At 39.8% G+C, this 22,945-nt stretch overlaps 1 protein-coding gene across 1 annotated transcript in view; it reads left to right on the forward strand.

Annotated features, from left to right (window-relative positions):
- The window catches only part of ZNF608 (zinc finger protein 608), an 89,146-nt gene that overhangs the window by 37,776 nt on the left and 28,425 nt on the right, over window positions 1–22,945 (forward strand). The window contains exon 2 of the mRNA XM_054398026.1: window positions 2,113–2,368. Coding sequence (XP_054254001.1) covers window positions 2,113–2,368 — 256 coding nt within the window. The remainder of the gene's footprint in view (window positions 1–2,112; window positions 2,369–22,945) is intronic.

Here is a 22,945-nt window from a genome sequence, read left to right on the forward strand (position 1 = left end):
CTGATTCTCTTCTGTCTTTGAGGTAAGGTGCATTAAGAACACCTTTAAATTATACCTGGGGTACATACTGTCCCTGATTTGTTATCAGAGCTCCATTATGCAGCCACAGTGCCATGGAGTATGTCTCTGTGCCATCCAACCGTTTGCCTCCACTTGGTGTCTAACATCCAGAGTCTGCATAACATTGAATCAGTGTCCAATCAGTGTACCCCTGTACTAGGCATACATGGTTGTGGCTTATGTTATGCTTACTATTAGATATTACAAGTAACAGCTGCTGTTGGAGTGGGATCATATTTGACACGACTGTGTGCATTCAGGTCTGCTGTGCAAAGCATTCTTGCCTGTGGTTTAAATCTACTTTTGTGATGGCATAAAGAGAAGAATAAAGATATCATTGCTTGATTGCATTGTTTTCATGCCACAGCAGCTCTGCTTTACTCAGTAAAGTTTCACTGGTATTAGCGGGTTTTTGCTCCTGATGGATAATTTATTATTCAAGTTTTGCTTTGCTTGCTTTGTTTGTTTTGTTACTGTTCTATCATCTTAACCTGAAGATTATTTTAGTCCTAAATAAAAAGAGCTGCCCCTGAGTAAGGAAGAGTCTGGGGAAGAATGTGGTTAGAGGTCCTTCCTTTCTTCTCCATAGTTCTATTGTAACTGAGATCAGAATCCAGGATGGTCATAAAAAGGTCATACAAAATACTTTTGTTAAATATGTAGCACACTTGCTTGCATGCACAATGAAAAGTGTTGGCTGTCAGTTTGTATGAATGAATGATGATCAAAGCAAAAGCAATGTTACAAACGCAAATCGTACAAATTGTTACAGTTTTTTATAAAGTAGTTTTAAATTCTAGATTTCCATTTTAATTTCTCAATATGAAGTGAGGTGGTTGTGTTACAAAGAATATATAATACAAGGATACAACTCTTTAGTCCTTTCTTCTCTTTATATCCCCATTTGCCAACTTGGCTTTAAAAGAAAGCAAAATAAACTTTGACCTACATTTGAATAAAATCTAGATGACAATGTAAAATGAGTTGTTATTCTTTTCTGTTGAGTCTTCTTACAGGATCCAAAATTAAAACCAGCATAGACTTAACAGATGTTTGATCATCTATTTGAAAACAGCTAGAAAGTAGTCATTAAAAAAAAAAAAAAAGTTACTGAAGAATGATTTCTTGGTGTGATACCGTTGAACCAATGGTCCAAATAAACATGAATTTTAGGTGGGCACACTCATATCCTCATTTAATTATCTTTGATTAGAGAAAGGACCTTATGGCCACAGTAAAATACTAAGATGCCTTAAGCCAAATCTGTATACAGAAAATCTGCTACTGGATATATTGGAAGTCATATGGGAAAGATAACTGCTTCTGTTCATGAATAGATATTGTCTCTGTGTAAAATGACTGTGTACAGACTGTCTGGCAAGTTGTATCTGTCCAACCATACGTTTTGGAAACTGTGACAAATTAGATGGCTTGGATAGATTCTTGTAAGAATTAAGGAGAAAGATGTAAGTATTATCTGTAAGCTTTTGGGTGGGTGATCCTAATGTGTTTTTAAATGACTGGATGACAAGAGATTATATTTGATGCCATATGGATATTAGAATAGTTCTAATTTTTGGTGTTAATTTGTGCTAATTTCTCTATGATGCACATGAAATATATGGGTTTTATATATCTTTGTACTGTCTTTATAAATGTTTTAAATAGGAAATGAAGTTCCCAGTTTGCAAAATGAATTACCATCCACAAATCAGTCTCTGTCAGTGCCAAGAAAAAAAGTGGCCTTAATTCTTGTTTTGGAAATTTATTATTTCATAGTAGCAGTTTATGACAACAGGGGAATAATACTGCAGAAACTTAGCAATTTGCCTCGTTTAGCTTCATAGATATTTTTGTACTTGATTTGGTCTGGTGTCAAAACAATTAAACTCACAAGACTGGAGTTGCTAGCTATAGACCAGATCTGTGCATACACAAATGCAGTCTTAGCAAATTGTGTTTTTTTGTTTGTTTGTTTTAATTTGTTTATTTAAATTTTATTTATTTAAAATGTCACAGCACCTTTATAGTAAGTTTGTCTGTTGTTTTCAGGTTGATCCCCTGTTTACAGTGCCTGCACCTCCACCTCCGATTTCCAGCAGTATCACACCTCAGATTCTGCCTTCCTACTTTTCCCCATCTTCATCCAATATCGCAGCACCAGTCGAGCAGCTTTTGGTACGGACTCGTTCAGTGGGTGTAAATACTTGTGAGGTTGGAGTAGTTACAGAACCCGAATGCCTTGGACCCTGTGAGCCTGGGACCAGCGTGAACTTGGAAGGAATTGTATGGCATGAAACTGAAGAAGGTAAATTGTTTTTTTTTTTGTTAGGTTTTTCTATGAGATACGTTTATGAGGAGGACATTGTGCTCTATCTGTCTGGGTGCTAAGGGCTTGCTGCTGTGTTGTGACACCATTGTGTATGACAGTCACAGCTTTATAGCTCAGCTAGTGAGTTACGCTTTTAAAAAGAAATAGCACAGTTTTTCTTATTTAAGCAACTGTATTTTACAAACAACCTACCATGTAACCCCAGAAACAATGGAAAATGTTTCTATTGCTATATTGAGAAAAGTAGATGAAGAAATAGCTGATAGAATAGCATTAATGTGCTATTTAAGTGTACATCATAGGGGGGGTATATGTGATGGGAGTTAATATATGAATAGTTTAGAATAAAAGCTGACTGGTTTGGAATTCAGACACTATGGTAGAAAATGCCACCGTTACAAAATAATACGAGACCCTGAGAAATTCAAGTTGATGTGATTATTGTTTCCATTTTGGTTGTTTGAAACATGTTTTAAGAGGAAAGCATTCTTGCTTGAAGAGATGTGTTCCATCTGGTTAAGAAGTGCCATCTAAACCACAGTGATTTCTTTAATATCATTTGAAGCCAAGTGCGAGTGCTGGAGAGCTTTGGGGAATACCAAGTGTTGATTTGCTATGATTTAGAACAGAGTAAGTAGGGAAAGGATTATGCTGTGATATGCAGATTTTTCCATTTTGGTTTTCAAAAGCTTATTATGAAATACCAGCTTTCTCTTGTTAATGCTAAAAATACTATATACGTACGCTAAACTTCTGCAATTTTCGGCTTAATAATATTGGATTTCTCCAGTTACGGCTGCTTGAGAGTCTTCCTGTGATCGTATGGTAGTTTTGAGGATTATTTAATCCTGAGGATTATTTAATTTTTAGTGATCTACCTTCCTGAACAGTGAAAACAAGATTATTTACAAAAGGATATAATGAAGGAATACAGCAGTGCACCACTTCATGATAAATCCTGATGTCCTCCAGACATATGCACAATGGCATTTGGTCCTTTGTAGTGATATATAAGACCTTACCAAAATGCTGTACACTATACTCTCAAAAATCAATAGACAGAGAGTCAGATTTACTTGCTTTTATATGCTTTCATCCATTCATCTTTCTCCCTGTGTATGTCTACAGCAGATTCATAAGGTAGATTGATCCTTTTAGATTGTTTTTAAAGCACAGTATAAATTCTGTTTAAAATATCCCTGCAGAGATGACTGCCCTTAGGAGCTCCAATCTTCCTTGACTGGGTTCTATTAACCAGAGTTGGAATGTGTGGGCGTTAAATACTTGACATGAAAGAGCAGTAGCTCTTAATAGTGTTATTCTTGTTGAATAAACTAAACTTCTGACCCTCACTGAATTTAAGAAGTTTGCCTTGTTAAAGGTTTGGCACCAGAAATTAAGTATTTAAAAAAAGTGCCTTAAAAAGAAGTGGAAAAGGCAGGATAACATTACGTTTACCAGTTTCTTAGCAACTTTAGAAACTGCTGTTAGTTAATAGAAATTAACTTGCTTAACCCTTTCTCAGTTTGTCTAAAACAATTTTCTGGGATAATTCAGAGTTCACTGATGGCACGTTTGAGTGAAAGTTCTGAATGTGCCTGTTTTCACAGCTTTACAACTGGTGTTTGGCAGCATTGCAGGAATGGGTGTATGCAGTAATAGATAACACAGGATTCTAAATACTCCAGAAACATAGCTAAGATGTAGATTAAGAGACAGAAGCAGGTTTAGAACTAGATGACCCTTGGGGTCCCTTCCAACCCTAACAATTCTATGATTCTGAGATCTAATATTGTATAGTTTGTACAGCGTTCAGTGTTGTATGGTTGTACAGTGTACAGGTTTCACTGTTTCAGACCCTGCTGACTGACGAAAATAACATAAATTTTGCCAGTGTTCATAATCAACACTGTATTATGAAAAATGAGTTCCTAATGATCATTTTGGCATTTTAATTAAGTTTTGATGTTTGGGGCATACGTGTATATATCTAGCTGATTCCAAATTTTCTGACATGTCAATGAAAGCATCAGTATAGCAGCTTTTGTGAAGCCATGTTTGCCAAATTTTAGAATACAGGGTTCAGATGGATCTTCTATTTATCTTTAACATAAGGAAGATTATCAGATATTCATTTTATCTGATTATGATTTTGACTTTAATTATGCCAGAACAAGACCTGTCCTAAATTGGTGTAAATCCAGAATACTCTAACTGAAATCTGAAATCTTTGTGACTGGTGCCATCTAAAACCAGCTTGATGTTCATAACGACCAACTGAAAGACAAATTTATTTTGTGATATCCATATGTTTCTATCATATTCATTTCCTTCAGTGCTTTCCAAAACATAATAAAAACACACAGGCAAATTGATATCTATCTGTTTATATATCCAATAGCTTTGTAACATAAAACATTTCTAAGAAGCTAAGTATGAAAATTTCTGATCTCAGCTTGTGTTTTGAGATATTTGAATTATTTTGTATCTGATTTAGCCACTCTGTAAGATGAGTTGTGAAGTGATTAGAATAGGCTTTGTAAGATGTCTGCATATAGGAACTATGAACCAAATTTGCTGTTGAGCACTGTTCCTTCACCACAAGAACCAGCTCTGGTAATATAAAGACAGAAAGGAAGTGGTGATCACAGTTGTTATAATGAGAATAATAGGGTGAGTAGAGAAAGATGAAATTGTATATTTTATATAGAACTCATTACTAAATGTAATATATGCTTCATAGAGGAGAACGCATATACTTGAATTAGAATTTTGAATATATTTGATATCTGTAGTAACCAATTTTCTTTTAGGAATGTTGAACAAGTCATTGTGTTGCATTTGTACTTTGAGGTCAGAAAAAGAATTATGTTTGGTTTTAATAGTTATATATTAAGGTAATGACTCCAAGGGGGTGATGAGTTGCTGGGTAGGAAACAGCATTGAATTTCAGACAAAACTGGCAGATGAAAGAGAGTGTTGTTCCTAAAACCCTTTTGATTTATTCCACTGATCTATTCAGCTGACTTGATCAACAGATTTAATAAATCAGACTTTTTTTCTCAGAGTGTTTCAAGCTTAAGATGTGTAGAGGGAAGCTGGCATCTGAAGTCTTGTCACATTTTATTACAGCACTTTGTAACTAACCACAGGTGGGTTACTCATTGACTAAGACTGCCAGTTATTATGTAGGCGTTTCTTAGTTGTGTTAGTAAGTTGTGTCATATGTACTTTCTGCATGTGAATGCTGTAGGCATTTTCATCTGTATAAACCTGTTTGAATATGACTTGATAGTGTGTCCAAAGTGGTGTTGATGGCTGTAGAAAAGAATATTAAAAGAACTAGTTGAGGCTATGCTGTAGTAGGGGAGTGAGAAATGGTTATAGGCAAGTCAACCTACCAGAAACTGTCATCTGTAACAATGGAAGTCCTTCACAAAAGGCAACTTGGTAGTTTTATTGGAGTGGGTTTTTTTGTTTATTTGCTTGTTTGGTTAGTTGTTCTGATACTCTGGGAAACAGCTTGTCTGTATTTCTGTAATGAGAAAGAACGTTTATCTAGAATCAGGTACTTGCTAAATGATGCAGTTATCTTCCAGGAAAACAAGTTTTGAAGAGAGCAGTAATTTTGCTGCCTGGAGGAAATAAAAATGACCCAGTTGAAGGGGAAACCACCAACCAACTTTCCAAATTGCTTAGTGCTTGCATTTTTGTTTAGTTTCCAACATGCAGTTGCCCTGGGTCATGTCCTGTTTTTGGGTCTACATCTAGAAGTAGAGTCTGCCTTTAGATGTGGGAAGAAAAGGTTATAATGATGTCTTGTTTGCTTGAAAACTGTGTAGGAGACAGCCATTTGTCATCTTGTGGCCTTTGTGTGCAAAGCAAGTTGTCTGCATGCAGGGTTGGAGTTCTTGCATTGCTGAGCTGCCATTCTTCCCCTTTGTGCAGTTTGAGTACAATTTGCTGTCATTTTTCAGTATCAAGTAATGGGGAAATGAGCTGTATTTTTTAAAGTGTCCTTGTCAGGCTTAGCTGGTTGATTTTTACAACTAAGGACTAGTTGTCTTGTAAGAAATAGGAATCTGTTTGATCTCAGAAATCTGATAGGATCATCTCTAGGGTATTCCAAATTTATCCTAGTATCAGTTCTAATGCAATTTTCCAGAAATTTTCATTAGAAAAGAGGACTCTTAGATGACAAAGTCTTGCTGGTACTTGACGTCTACGGGTTTCCTAGTGTGTCTTGTTTGCAAATAATATGCCTGGATGCTGTTTTGAAAACATGCCTGTTGCACAGAGCTGATGTGGATTCCTCCCTGTGTTGTGATGTGGTGTTAATTTTGCAAAAACTGTTCTGAAAGAACACTCTGTTCTAAATGTTTGTGGTTATGCATGTGTTTGTACATGTGTGCATAAGTAAGGGTGTGTATGTGTCTATTAAAAAAGAATTAGAAGCATGAGTAGTCTGACTGCCTCTGATTCTCCTTAGCAATCTTTGTGGTTTAACAATCACATTTTCCTACTTTCACAATAACAAAGGCATGGTGAATTAACGAAACTTGCAATGTTGAAAGGCACATAAAAATATCTAACAAATGCAGAAATTTGAGACATTAAAAATTTTTTTCATAGTATCACAGTATGATAGGGGTTGGAAGGGACCTCTGGGGATCATTAAGTCCAACATCTCTTAGGCAGGTGCGTCGGTGTGAGCTGAAATTCCCCCCCCACCAACAATAACCAGGCTAGCTCAGTCTGGAAGCAAATGAAAAGCTGTATTTACAAGCAGAGTCTAAAATCTACAATGAAATGCAATGAATATATACAAATATACAAAATTCACAACACTTACAAATATATACAATCAACAGAAAAGCACAACCGATCTCCCTTTGCTTCCCCCCAAGGGGACCCTCCCAAAGGGGCCTCTCTCTCTCCCAAGAGCTTCCCCCCCAGGCCCCCCTGGACAGAGAAGCAGAGTTAGTTAAGCAGAAAGTTGTTAACTTAGCTGCCACGGTCAGTATGTGTTATCTTCAGCCAGAAGAGAAGAAGAAACAGCAGCCAGACAGCCCAGCAACTGCCCCCACTGCCGAACGCAGAATGTGCAGAATGCCTACTTTGGTTTGGGCAATAGTTCTTAAACATTTCTATCTATCCAATGGAAGTGTTTAGAACAATCGTTAGTTTGCTTTCTTACACCCAATAGTGACTTATTTACATTCTTTCACTTTCTCTGTTCTGAACTTTGCAAGGAAAAATTAAAAAGACAGTTTCAAACCATTACAGCAGGTTTACCTGAAGAAGGTCACACAGGAGCACATCCAGGTGGGTTTTGTATGTCTCCAGAAATGGAGACTCTATCACCTCTTTGGGCAGCCTGTTCCAGTTATCTGTCACCTTAATTTAAAGAAGTTCCTCCTAGTACAAATGAAACTTCTTATGTTAAAGTTTGTGCCCATTACCCTTTGTCCTGACACAGTGCACCATTGAAAAAAGAATGGTCCCGTCCTCCTGACACCCACCCTTTAAGTATTTATAAGCATTGGTGTGATCCCTCCTCAGTCTTCTCTTTTTCCAGACTAAAAGCACACATTTCTCTCGTCTTTCGTCGTAAGAGAGATGTTCTAGTCCCCTGGGGGGGACACTACTAGCCACAGACCTCCAAGTAGAGTCTGCCCCACAACTCTGAGTCCTGTCCTTCAATCAGTTCCTAATTGATCTCACTGCCCAGTTATCTAATCCACACTTCTTAAGCTTTTCTGTGAGGATGCCATGGGAGACAGTGCTGCAAGTCTGTGCTTCAGTTGAGGTAGAACACATCCACTGCTCTCCCTTCATTATCCATTTAGTTGTACCATCATAAAAAGCTATCCAATCGGTCAAGCACAACTTCCTCTTGGTGAATCCAGGTTGACTGCTCATGATAAGCCGCTTCTCCTCAGCTACAGGACTGCAAAACAGCACTAGAAAGATGCTCTGAGGAGAATTAACTCCAGCTTAGCCAAAATAAATACAATTTCCACCCTTAATTCCATACCACTTGCATCATGCTCAGGTTCCACACAGTGCAATACATTTTACCATCTCATTTGATTCTCATACTTAAATCTTTCTTGCTTACACTCCTGATTTAAACTACATAGTTAAACCATCTCAATATCCAACACACAGATTTGTACATTTTGATCAATATCCCAGTCCTTTAATAGAAAGATGTTCTTCCATTCCTCCAGATGTTACTTGGGACTGTTCAAGACAGGAGAAACAGGATATTCTGCTATTGGGTATCAACTCCAGCTTGGTTTTGGCCACTGTTGCACTCCTGTTTCTTGCAAAACTCCTTCAGTCTGGGTCCTTCTTACTGCATCACTTCCTGCAACATACAATTTGCATTCTGAGTTATTTCCCCCCAGTGTTAAATCTCCTTGAGGCACACACCGAGTTTCCCACCAAATACATCCAGGTCCTTGAGAAAAGACAATCCAACGAATGGATTTGCCTTTCCCTGTGGGAGGAGGAACCTACATTGCCTTTCCCAGCCACTTTCCTATGTGCACTACAGGGACCTTATCTCCTCCCACACTGTGTAAAGGTTCTGTTTGGGCAGAACCCAGATGGTTCTGGGATGGAATTAACCAGCCAAATGCCTTCTACTAGATTTGCATCCCAGTGCTTCCATGCTCTGTTACCCAGTGCTCTCAAAATGGTCTTTAACAGTCCGTTCTCTCCTTCAGTCTTCCCATTCACCGCAGCAAAAACCCAGCCACCGCCCTTTGTTCCAGGGAGACTTAACTGTGGTAGCTCACTTGATTGCAGCACGTTTCGCAATCATGCATGACCTATGTGATGGTTTCTGTGGTCAAGTTCCTCAGTCATGAGCCCATCTGTATGTTGCATTTCTCTCTAGATGTTCTGATATTTCATGGGCCCATGAAGCTACAAACAGCTTATCTTTACACACCCGTGGAGCAGCAGGGCTATCGACACCAGGAAAAAACATAGCCATTATCTGTCTTGACATGTTCCCAAACCAAGGAAATATTCCAAAACAAGATAATGCTGCTAGCAAGCTCATGACCAGCACAGGAGCTTGTATCTTAACTAAGGCAGGCTTAAAGCAAAGCTGCAGCTATGTTGTATTTCCTGGCTTATGCACCAGCAATGACTGTAGTGGTTTGGCCCTGGCTGGGGCCAAGTGCCCACTAAAGCCACTCTATCACTCCCCTTCTTAGATGAACAGGGGAAAGAGAAAAATATAGCAAAAGCTAGTAATAAGGGAGGAGCAATTTAATAATAGTAAACACAAGCAAAAAGCCATGCATGGAAGCAAGAGCAAAGAGAGAGGTTATTCTCTACTTCTTATCAGCACTCAGTGGCTGGTCACTCCCAGGAAGCAGGGCTCTATGTGTAATGGTTTCTCTGGAGGACGGACAACATGGGCAAATATGCCCCCACTTCTTTCACTTACTTCTTATATCTGACCTGATATCTGGCAAGCTGTGTCCCTACCCAAGATCTTGCCCACCTCTCAAGATGCATGAAATTTTGGAAAAGCACAGTTCAGCAGTAGCCAAAACACTGGTGTGTTATCAATACTCAGCTACAGGACTGCAAAACACAGTGCTAGAAAGATGCTCTGAGGAGAATTAACTCCAGCTCAGCCAAACCCAATACACCATGTTACAGAAAAGCGTTTTGTGGAGAAGATAGACTTTTTGATGAGCTACATTAACAGAACACCTCAAATACAGCTATTTTTTACTGTCATGTGAGTCATCTACTGACCAGTATGAATTTTAATATCCTTTCAGAAAAAGCCTTTGCATATCTACTGTCTGTGATATTAGACCCAGTAAATCAAAGCATTTAAGGGAGCCTGAGATAGGTGATTCTTTGTAGACCTCAGCTGTCTTTTTAATATGTAAGGCACATCACACCTTCTACATGTTACATAGAAACCTGTAACAAAAGAAAAATGGGCTGTCTCTCACTATGGCAAGCCATAGTCTTGCATAAAAAATGTTTGTGATTTATGGAAGCTTTAACTTCATAAACTTCATAAAATGAGTTTGAGAAACTATATAGACTGTACACATCTGAGAAAAGTTTTAAGAGATTCAAGTTAAAATATTTAAACTATGAGAGGGATTCAGATGAGGTCTGTTGGGCCTGAAGGGCTGTTTTGATCATCTCAGCATTTGCCTGACCTTATCAGAATATGCACTTATTTAGTGCATTTAGAATATGTATGGTACTGTAAGACCTTGCAGAATTGCTCAGCAAGCCACTTTCCATCATTTACCAGCAGTCCTGGCCAACCAGGGAGGTCCCTGCTGACTGGAGACTGGCAAATGTGAGTGATGTCCATCTACAAGAAGATCCAGGAGAGTCTGAGGAAATACATGGTCTAACCATGGTGCCAAGGAAGATTTGTGGAGCAGGTCATCTTGAGCGCTGTTATGCAGCACATGCAGGGCAGCCAGGTGATCAGGCTGAGTCGGCATGGATCTGTGAACAGCAGGTCTTGCTTGATGAGTTTGATCTCCTTCTATGACAAGGTGACCTGCCTAGTGGATGAGAGAAATGCTGTGGATGTTGTTTATCTGGATTTTAGTAAAGCTTTTGACACTGTTTCCCTCAGCATCCTACTAGAGAAACTGGCTGCTCATGGCTTGGATGGGTGGACATTTTGCTAGGTTAAAACAGCTGGATGGCTGAGCCCAGAGAATTGTGGTGAATGGAGTTAAATCCACTTGGTGACTAGGAGTGTTCCCCAGGGCTCTCTTTGGAGCCAGCTCTCTTTTTTATGTCTTTTTCAGTGGTCTGGATGAGGGGATTGAGTGCACCCTCGGTAAGTGTGCAGGCAACACTAACTGGTTGGGAGTGTTGATCTGCCGGAAGGTAGGAAGGCTCTGCAAAAAGATCTGGACAGGCTGGGTTGGTGGGCCAAGGTCAGTTGTATGAGACTTTACTAGGCCAAGTGCAGGATCCTGCTGTTGTGTCACAACAACCCCACGCAATGCTACAGGCTTGGGGAAGTGTGGCTGGAAAGTTGTGAGGCAGAGAAAGACTTGCTGTTTGACAGCCAGCTGAACATCAGCCATCAGTGTGCCCACGTGGTCAAGGCAGCCAACAGCATCTTGGCCTGCATCTGAAGACAGGTGTAGCAGGAGCAGAGAAGTGATCATGCCCCTGTACTCAAAACTGGCAAGGTTGCCTCTTGAATACTGTGTTCAGTTTTGGGCCCCTCAGAAGAAGAAAGTCAGTGAGTTGCTGGAGCATGTCCAGAGAAGGGCAACAAATTAAGGAATTAAGGAATTAAGGGGTGAAAAAAGGGTGTATCACCTTTGGAAAAAAGGAGAGGTATCCCAGGATGAGTTTAAGGACATTGCTACGTCTTGTAGGAAAAAAATTAGAGAGGCAAAAGCCCATTTAGAACTTAGACTGGCCACAGCCATAAAGGAGAATAAAAAAATATTTCTACAAATATATTAATGGCAAAAGAAGAGGCAAGGACAGCCTCCACTCCTTATTGGATGTGGAGGGGAATATAGTAACAGAAGATGAGGATAAGGCAGAGGTACTTAACACCTTCTTTGCCTCAGTCTTCAATAGTGGGACAGGCTGTCTGCAGGACAACTGGCCTCCTGAACTGGCAGATGGAGCCAGGGACCAGTATAGTCCCCCTGTAATCCAGGAGGAAGCAGTAAGGGACCTGCTGAGCCACTTGCATCCTCACAAGTCCATGGGACCTGATGGGATCCATCCCAGGGTGCTGAGAGAGCTGGCAGATGAGCTGGCCAAGCCACTCTCCATCATTTATCAGCAGTCCTGGCTCACTGGAGAGGTCCCTGATGACTGGAGGCCAATGTGATGCCCATCCACAGAAAGGGCCTGAAGGAGGAACCAGGAAATTACAGACCTGTCAGCCTGACCTCGGTGCCAGGCAAAGTGATGGAACAGGTCATCCTGAGTACAATCACAGACCCTACATGATGGTCAGGGGATCAGGCCCAGCCAGCATGGATTCAGGAGGGCAGGTCCTGCCTGACCAACCTGATCTGCTTTTATGATCAGGTTACCTGTCTGGTGAATGCAGGGAAGGCTGTGGATGTAGTCTACCTGGACTTCAGCAAAGCCTTTGACACTGTCTGACACAAGAAGCTCCTGGCAAAGCTGGCAGCTCGTGGTTTGGACAGATTCACTCTGAAATGGGTCAAGAACTGGCTGGAGGGCCGTGCCCAGAGAGTGGTGGTGAATGGTGCCACATCCAGTTGGTGGCCAGTCACTGGTGGTGTCCCCCAGGGATCAGTGCTGGGCCCCATCCTGTTCCATATCTTTGTTGATGATGTGGATGAAGGAATTGAGTCCATCATCAGTAAGTTTGCAGATGACATCAAGTTAGGAACAGGTGTTGATCTGTTGGAGGGTAGGAGGGCCCTGCAGAGGGACCTTGACAGGCTGGATGGGTGGGCAGAGGCCAATGGGATGAGATTTAACAAGGCTAAGTGCAGGGTTCTACACTTTGGCCACAACAACCCCAAGCAGCACTACAGGGACAGAGTGGCTGGAGAGCAGCCAGGCAGAAAGGGACCTGGCGGTGCTGGTCGATTGTAGGCTGCACATGAGCCAGCAGTGTGCCTGGATGGCCAGGAAGGCCAATGGCATCCTGGCCTGTATCAGGAATGGTGTAGCCAGCAGGACAAGGGAGGTTATTCTTCCCCTGTACTCAACCCTGGTCAGGCCACACCTTGAGTACTGTGTCCAGTTCTGGGCTCCTCAGTTCAAGAGAGATGTTGAGGTACTGGAACATGTCCAGAGAAGGGCAACGAAGCTAGGGAGGGGTCTGGAACACAAACCCTGTGAGGAGAGGCTGAGGGAGCTGGGGGTGTTTAGCCTGGAGAAGAGGAGGCTCAGGGGTGACCTCATTACTGTCTACAACTACCTGAGGGGAGGTTGTAGGCAGGTGGGGGTTGGTCTCTTCTCCCAGGCAACCAGCAGCAGAACAAGAGGACACAGTCTCAAGTTGTGCCCGGGGACGTATAGGCTGGATATTAGGAGGAAGTTCTTCACAGAGAGGGTGATTGCCCATTGGAATGGGCTGCACAGGGAGGTGGTGGAGTTGCCATCACTGGAGACGTTCAAGAGGAGACTGGGTGAGGCAATTAGTGCTATGGTCTAGTTGACTGCTTAGGCCTGGGTGATCGGTTGGACTGGATGATCTTGGAGCTCTCTTCCAACCTGGTTGATTCTATGATTCTATGAACAAAGCTGCTGAAGGGTCTGGAGAGCAAGTGTTACAAGGAGTGAATGCGGGAACTGGAATTATTTAGCCTGGAGAAGAGAAGGCTGAGGGGAGCCTTCAACTCTCTGCAACTACCTGAAAAAAGGTCATAGTGAGGTGGGAATCCATCACTTCTCCCTAGTGTCAAGTGACAGAATGACAAGATATGGCCTAAATTATGCCAGGAGAGATTTAGATTGGATATCAAGAAAAAATTACTTACAGAAAGAGTGGTCATTCATTCAAATAGGCTCTGCAGGGAGGTGGTGGAGTCACTGTCCCTGAACGTGCTAAAAAAGTGGGCAGACGTGGCCCTTGGGTATGCGGTTAATGCCCATGGTGGTGTTAGCTTGATGGTTGGACTTGATGATCTTAGAGGTCTCTTCCAACCCAAACAATTCTGTAAGTTCTGGCATTGTCCTGTAACTGGCTTCTTCAGTGTTTCTTGTGCGTATATGTAAAACATACAGTGCTGGCCAGCATTAGAGCAAACAGTGGGCTAGATTGACTGCTTGGTCAAAGCAAATATGGGAGTAATTTAATTTTGTTAGATTTTATAGCTACATCAGAAAAAGTTTGCACTGAAAGAACCAGAAATGAAACTGTGTTTGACTGTTACTTGGGAGAAGAGACTGACCCCTAACTTCCTGCATAGTTATAGTGCTAAATAAGGTCTCCCCTGAGCCTCCTTTTCACCAGGCTAAACAACTTCACTTCCCTCAGCTGTTCTTCATAAGACACTGTCATGCACAGCCTTGAATTTCCCAGTCAGGCAGCTACTTGTAGTCTATTTGATACTGCTTTCATCTAAAATAAATGAAGCAAATTGTGGTTTTAGAGTCAACCCTCCCATGTATCCACAAAAGCCCCATAGAAAGGCTTTAAACCATTGGGACTGGCTCTTATGAACCAGGTGTACAGGTTAGGTTGATCTGCCTGTAATGAGTTGCCATGAATCAGCTGGGCTACAATAAGCAAACCTTTGCAGGCTCTTTGTTCACAGCAAACAGTAGATAAATCATGTCAGTATTCGCAGTGAAGGAGAAATGCAAAATAGGTTATGAGTGTTCCCTGCTGGCAGAGCTATATGTCAGATGGGAGATATTTTGACCTCCTTGAGTATAATTCCAATTATTTTACAAACTAATCCTTTTACCAGAAATGTTCAATTAATCATTTATTTAAACAGTAATTTGAGTTTAAAGCTGTGTGTCTAGGTGATGGAAAACACTACAACTTAGTGAAGATCTGTGAAAAAAAAAACAACACACAAACAAAACAAAACCAACCGACCAACCAACCAAAACCCAGCAGAAAAAAAACACAGCCACAAAAGGTGAAAACAGATCCACTACTAATTTCCAGGCTTTCTTAATGCAGTGGAGAAGTCAAGCTAGGTCATCACCCCTTCCATTCCTTTCCAATGTCATTGTTCCAGAAGATTTTTGAGGGCTGCAGAGCACAACAGGAAGAAGAGCACGTAGGAAATTTGTGAAATACTGTTAAATTTGGTATTTAAATGTCAGCATTCCTCCTTGAACATACACATAGCACAGGATATAATTACTGCTGGTCCTACAGCTTCATTTATATAGGCTGTGCTTCTCTAATGGAGAGAAATGGATTGTTTACTGCCTAGGGTTTACCTTGTGTCTTCAGTCTTACAGACAGAGATGCAATGCTAAGCAGAGTGTAGCCACTGTTGCAAAAACTGGAAAAAAAAAAAAAAGTCTTATTTAGGGTAATGATGGCCACCTTACCTAAAGCAACCTGGCAAATAACCACGTTTTGCATCTAGGAGAGAGGACTGGGACAACTCCTTTCTTTCGTTAGAGAATGAAAAAACCTAAACAACTTCCAGACAGTGCATACATAAAAAGCCATATATTGCCAGACTGCTACAAAGGAAGACTCCCCATGCTGCTTGTACATACAGAGAAAATTACTCTTTTAACAAACAAGCATGTTGTGGGACATGGAGAGTGCATATAAAAAGGAAGGATGATAATTGAGATTGGGAACATTTGCTTGAAGCTATTTAAATGTGAAACTGGGCCTGCTCAAGCAGTGAGGTTCTGAAGGAGTTGCTTTAGGAAAAGCGCCAGTTTTGAGCATTTATTGCTTAAAAGGAAAATCTCAATAGCAGCAGATTGCATAGAAGTGAGACTGTTTCAGCACAAAATACTTAAAATGTGGTATTTGAATTTGTAGATAGTAGGGGAGAGAGATGACTGCTAATGAAGAAAGTGTGTGTGTGCAAGTGTTTTCTTACCAAATAAATATCACTGGAGTAAGGAATCAAAGCACAAATGGAATGGTATCTTTAGCTCATGCAGTTCAGGGAACAAACCACTTCTTTAATGATGTTCTCACAGTCACTATAATTTTGTACGTAGTTAACTAGTTTAACTAGTTAGGACAAGCTGTAGTCTTCCAGAATTTTGTTACACTCCTAAGTATCGCCGATCACTACAGTGGTAAATGAGAGATTCTCTCAGTTGCTGGACTGTACGTTTTCACTAATACAGATTAATACAAATTGAATAAAATAATACTTATTTTTCTGCATTTCAGGTTGCACAGCAGTAAGCCACTTTTGGCATTGGGTCTAACTTGCCTATGTAAGATCAGCAGCTAGCCTAACATCATCTTTAAATTTTCTAGAATCAGTGTCAACTTACACCTTTGTCATCTTGTGGACATGTTTATAATTCTTTCCAGTTATTACTGATATGGTAGTAAGAAAATAATTAGTCTGGAACTCTTGGTGATAAGACATAATCCAAAAAGCTGAAGGAAAGCCTCAATTTAAAAATTTTGAACTGTGAAGTGTTCCTTAGACTTCAGGGCTACTAAAAGATTACAGCTTATATTTTTGTTCTAAAAGGGGAAGACAGGAAAGGTAGAGGTTGAGGGTGAAGACAAAGACTGTAAATAAATAAAAGCTCAAGGGAAATAGCTTTTCTGTTTCGGACTGAAAAACTAGGTCTAGTTTTATTAAAGCTAGTGTTGCAATGGAAGCCACAGTCGGGTTTCATCAATTTTATATCCCCAAATTCCATGAGATTTAGGAGGGGAAAATCTCCAAACATCTCGGATAAAAACAAAAAGACCAGTATTAGGGCATTTTGCTTTAATTCAATTTTTTTGTTTGTTTGTTTGTTTTGTGTAGGATTTTTTTAGGTGTATCAACTAAAGCAGAAACATGTGTTTATGAAGTCAATACTGGTTTGTATTACGTAGCTGCAAATTTAAATCTCAAAAATATTCTAAGGGGATGTAGTGCAGTTAGGAAGTTTGCCAGGACTTTGCTTGGGGTGTTATTGTAGTGTCCTGAAGTGCTTTTGGTTTGAGTTTTGTTGTTGTTTCTAAATGAGCATTAACAGGCAGATCAGCCATTTGCATTTTCTCTAGTGACTTAGTATAAAGATCTCCTTTAATAAAATCGAACAGAATTTAGTTTTCAGTATATGGAAATTCTGTAGTTGATGCTTAACACTGAGGACAAGTGTTGTGGAGAACTCGTTTCAAGCAAAGGCAGTCCAGATCAGTCCTCAATTGATTTAGAGGTGTAGGGTTTGTTGTTGTTGTTGTTGTGTTTTCTCTTTCTCTCCCCAGTCACTTAAAAATTCTACATTCAAGTAGGCTGAAACAAGCGATTACATTTTACAACCTGTTTACTTTCCCCTACAGTGAATGAATCTGTTCTTCTTAACCTTGGATTCATATAGAGCTGGCTTTTGTGGATCTTTTAAAGCCTTAGAGTCTGTGACCCCCTCTAGCTGGGAGATTTTAGAAGAGTCTCAGGTTTCACTAAAGGACTTGTTTGCTGTGGGGAAGAGATAAGACGATGTCAGCTTACGGAAGAGCATGACTTAACTTCCAATGTGTGTTATGGATTTTTAAAAGAGCTTAGGTTTTTCTCTACAATTTTTTCTACAATTTTATTGGTCTTTAAACTTATGACTGGAGATTCTATGGTTCCAGAGAAAGTTTCGCAATGACTAAATATTTGCTTCTTGAGAGGTTTTTTTCAAACCACTACTAGTTGTAGTGAAGCCAGTACAAGCTTGTCTGCATCCAAGCCAGTTTCACCCAGAAGAACAAATGGCTATTGGCAGACCTCATTTAGCTTAAGAGTAAGAAGTATCACTACTTGCAAGCCTGAGAAATTCAGATAAAATATTTTTTTTTTTTTGCTGGGTTGCAACAATTCATAGATAGACACCTCTATTTAAAGTTGATATAACCTGAGGTAAGGTCAGTGGAAGCTACTGACATCTGTTACTTAGCGAAAATCAGGTAAATTCTGAAAGACAGGATGTTATTTCAATGAAGTCTAAACACACTTTAAAAAACCTTTCATTTTTCTGTTGTTATATAAAGGAAATGAAAAGATTTCTGGGGTAGTCTCATAAAAATTAAGAGCAGTATTTTTCATGTCATATATGTGTGACTCTGAGTGGCAGTATAGTTTAAATTCTTTGACAGTAGCCAATTTCTGAGATTTTTTAGCTCCACCAATTTTTTTGCAAATGACTGCTGGGCTCCATTTCTTCCAGGGTGGAAGGCTACTTAAGATGGGAGTGAAAGATCGTGGTTTTGAAACAGTGACATAGTAGTTTGTTTTTTATTAAATTGGCTGGTCAGGGTTTGTTAGAAACAGATCTATGTAGGAAAGTGTTCAGACATAATTTTAGTGAGGAGAGAAAAGGCAGCAGTGAAGCTGTCTTCCTAGGTGCTGGTGGAAGGCTGCGAGCTTTCCACAGCGCTTCTGACTTCCACTGATGCGATGTGTGAGAGCAGTGGTATTCGTTGAACTACATGTATTTTGTTCCAGTCTAGCTCTTTCAGAAACTTCCAAAAACAAACCTCCACATCTTATTTGACCTAGGTTTTGTGTCCCCAAAGTTGTGTAGACAAGTTTCTTTGAATTTTCTTTTCTTCTGCACTTGAAGTTCTGACAGCCTCAACTGCTGCATTGTTATACTGAGGTACAGCTTCTTGCTGACCAGGGAAGCTGCAGATGCCAGCAGGTTTGAAACAGATTATGAATGACTAACATCTCCTCTGCAGACACCTTCCTATTAGCAGTGGGAATGAAGTTGTGTAGCATTTTAATCATTTATTTCATGATACCTGATATGGAGGTTTTTCCACAAGAACTGACAGGGAGTTTCTTCCTCAGACAAAGATTAAAGGTGGTGCATGGGTTCAGATTTACTAGCTGATGCTGCATTTTTATGAAACATGAACCACAAGGCTAACCAGGCTGACCACGAAGTGCCATGTAAAATTGGTAGAAACAAGGAGGGAGAGGAACTCAAGGGGTGGCAGTAAATCTGTGCTTAGTTTTGCTTCAAGTCAGTGGGTGGTGATTGGGTTACAATGGGTTCTGTTGGTCTAGACAAGCGACAGGAAATAACTTAAAGACAATATTTTTGCATCCCCCAAGCATTATCTTCAAGAAGCACAGTTAGTAATGCTGTTGTGAAAAGAAACCTCCATTTAGACAGACAGCTTGATGCAAGCAAAGCTGCTAATTTGTTTTCAGCTTCAAGGAGATTTAGAGTCTTTGCATCCTTGGCAGGAGCACACAATGTAATTGTTTCCGTCCTCCTTAATCTTCAGTCTAGTTGCATTGGCTTAGTGTAGCTAGGAAGGGCTGGAATGTTGACTGAATTAGCTGCACATGATAGCTTCTCATAGTTACTCCAGGACTCTTCTGACTTTATAGTATGTGAGGAGAATACTCGCTGTTCTTCTCATGATTACATCTAGTTGCAGAAACCCTTTTGTGCACAAAGGAAAATAAATTGTCGGGTATGAAAAGGAGGTGACAGAATTAATGTTCCTACACTGGCAACGTTACTCAGTTATTAGGGGCTCTCTGTAAATAACAGCTCTGCTTTCATCTATTTTCTGCCTCTTTCTTCCATAAAAGTAATTTTGTAACCCTACAATTTTTAAATGCTTTTAAAAAACCTAACTGTGCACAGGGAGATTTGTTTGCATTCCTATTATTCAGTTTGGCAATGTTTGTGGCCAGCAGCTGCTTACCCTTTTTGGAATAAGTGCCACTAACATACCATTGGTATAAACCTAACTCAATTCACCAAAAATACAGTCTTCAGAGAAGGGATATAGCCTATCATCGAGCAATTAAATAATTTAGTGAATCCAGTAGTTAAGCTTGGGTCAGCTTTGAAGGGTAAATTTAATTCGTGGGATACATTCTTGGCTAGGAATGAATGCATGAATAATCTTTCTTTGAACCTTAAGATGCACAATAGACACAATAACTCTTAAGCTGAACTCTTGAGAGTGGGTTGATATATGGGCAGCCATTGAAAGTGCTCCTAGTAAAATTATTTTTTCATCTGTGAAGTAGAAACAAGTAGTATATTAATTACCGTTAAATATAGAAACAAGTAGTATATTAGTTACCATTGTAATGGTAGACAGACAAAAGTTGTGTAATGCTTTACTACAGGTTTTTAATTTTTAGATTAAAAGAAAAAGTAATGATTTTGACATGGTACACTGCTGTAAACTGAAAATCACTTGTCAGGGCTCCAGCAGACGAATAGCCGAAGGCATTACTGACCTCAACTGCTCAGCCAGTTATCTATGGAAGTTACCTTCTATTTACCAGAGGTAACAGCAGTTGCCTCCCCAGAACCACTTGTGCTCCTTAGAACCAGCATGTTCAAAATCTGTGTAAGCCAGTGCTAGGTTCATTTATATTAATGCTGTAATTGCAGGTGACCAAGGATCTGACACATTTTTTTTCTGCACTACCTGCTCCAAGGGCCATGGTGTCAAGCAAAGGGCTGGGACAGATGTACAGGAGTCTCACCCACTGCATCAAGATTTGTCCAAATTGTGTCTACAATGTACAGTTCAAGGAGATTTCCTGATTGTTTTAAGGCATTTTGCATTTATTAAAATTGTGTTATGGAAGTTCTTTTTTAGGGAGTTCTTTTGCAAATTAGTTGCAGAAGGAGCAATTTGATTTTATTTTCTTTCAGTTAACAGGCCAAGCAGATGGGAAAGCAGACCTGGAGTAGTTCTGCTGGCTAGCTGCCATGATTCTGTAAATTTTGATTTGTGTGGATATGTAACAGTTTTATTTTTCCCTTTTTGGAAATGTGTGCCTGTAAGTCTTTGGGAAATTAATTGTTGGTTTCCTGTGAAATGTGCACTTGTAAAATAAATGTTGTAGCAATGTGCCATGCAGACCCTGTGTTGTGTCAATTAGGAAATGTGACATCAGCAAACTCCATAGGCTGTCAAAGGCTAAAGCACTTCTCAAAGCATCATTACTTCACAGCTTTCTAGAGAAAGGATTAAAAAAATGACAGAAATTTGAACTGCAGTTCAGTACAGTTTTATTGTTTGCCTTTGCCACTTAGGTTTACAATTCTACACAAACAAGGCTTTTAATATCACTTGACCTTATACATTTTTTTTGTACTTGAAAAGAACAAGGCATTCAGATTTGCAAAAGCTCTGTTAACTACCAAGTTCCCTCAGGGGGAAAGATAGATACAACCCTTAGTCTGTCTCCCCTTCACTTCTTCCTTCTTCCTGCACCTCCACATCAAAAGCTCTTCAAGTAAAGAGTTACTTAAGTATTTATTAACTGTAGTATTGATGATGACATTGCCACTAATTATACACCAGGAGAGCTACATTTAACAGTAAAAAAAATACTAGGGATTTAAGCACATGACTAACAGCCTGGGTCATAGTTTTTGTTGGGGGTTGTTTGGGTTTTTGGTTTTGGGGGTTTTTTTTGGTAACTTTTTCCCTGGAAATTTAAAGAACTCAGTTTCTCACTGTTCCACGTTTGAATCTTTGAGATCAAAAGACTGTTCTTTCAAAGAGTTTCATGTTGTCATTTAAATGGTAATTTATCTGTTTGACCGTGAGCATTTTAACTTTAGTAGGTTTGGGATTTTAATTATTTTCAGTTCTGTGCTTCTAATAGAGGAGGTGATTTGAGGAGTGACAAAAATTAATTGGAAATTTGGAAGCTAGTTACTAGTGACAAGAGCTGATAACTTAGGAAGACATATACGCTATTTGAGCAGCGTGTTCCACAATGAATAATTTTGCTGGTATGAAAATCTGTTTCTTTTTATTGGTGACTTTTACATCTGGAGTAGTTCCTCACTGACAGATGCATGCTTCTGTGTAGACTCTGAAGAAGACATAAATTATGGGATTTGTTAAACTATGTGTCTGCAAACTCTTTGGTTCAGTACAGTACTCTTTGGAGAGAAGGTCATGGCCATGAAACTCTGATCTCCAGAGGGGGAGTGCTTGAAGAACAGGAGTCTTTGATGAATGCTTTCTACTGTAATCTTTAGTACTTTCTAGTGTAAAAAAAATTATGTTTGTATGACCAACTTTTTGCTTTAATTCTTATTCATTCCTTGCTGAATTGGACTTCATCTCCTCTCTTGTGAAGTCTGTTACCTTCAGCTGTCAGTATGATGAAGAAACATGAAAATTGCTATTCTTGTTATCCAACAAACTGACAAAAAAAGGTATTGCTATATGATACTGTTACCACGAAGTAAACTGCTGAGACCGTGATGAGACATAATTATATTTCCTGTGCTTGGTGACTTGGGTTTGCATTCTGTTGAAAGGGGTGAATATGGACAACAAATAAATATGTGTTTAAGAGGCAGCTGAGGAGTCTACAGAGAGGTCTTTGTCTAGGTGATGTACTACCTAGGACGACATTAATAACCTCTGCTGTTTTCTAATAATATTAAAGGTATCTTCCCATTCCTGTGTTCCATTTTCTGCTAGTTTTAGACCACACAACATCACACATAACCTGCAGCCTATTTTTCCTGCAGCTCTTTTCTCCCCTCCCCCCAAATTTTTGGTGCATGTGTATTCATGTTTTTGCTTTCTGTTCACAGAGGTATCCAGCTGGGAAAATATAGCGTGCACAATACTCTCTGCCTTCAACTGACATTTCCCATAAATTGCGATAGAAACACTGCTATCAGCAGCTTAATAGCAGGTAGAACACAGTTCTACATATCAAGTCTCAGCAGGACACAGAAACTATGGTTACCAAATTTCCAAAGAGAAAGGGTTGGGAGGGGAAGTTTTTATATAAGAATAACTGTGTGTGTGTGTGTGTGTGTGTGTGTGTGTAAGAAACATTCAAAATGGATTCATTGAAAGCTGCCTTCTGGAAAAAAAAGGCTTATATGGGCTGACTCAGTGTCTTCAGCATTCAC

The sequence above is a fragment of the Indicator indicator genome, chromosome Z (genome assembly GCF_027791375.1).
Source record: "Indicator indicator isolate 239-I01 chromosome Z, UM_Iind_1.1, whole genome shotgun sequence".
NCBI classification, from domain to species: Eukaryota; Metazoa; Chordata; class Aves; order Piciformes; family Indicatoridae; genus Indicator; species Indicator indicator.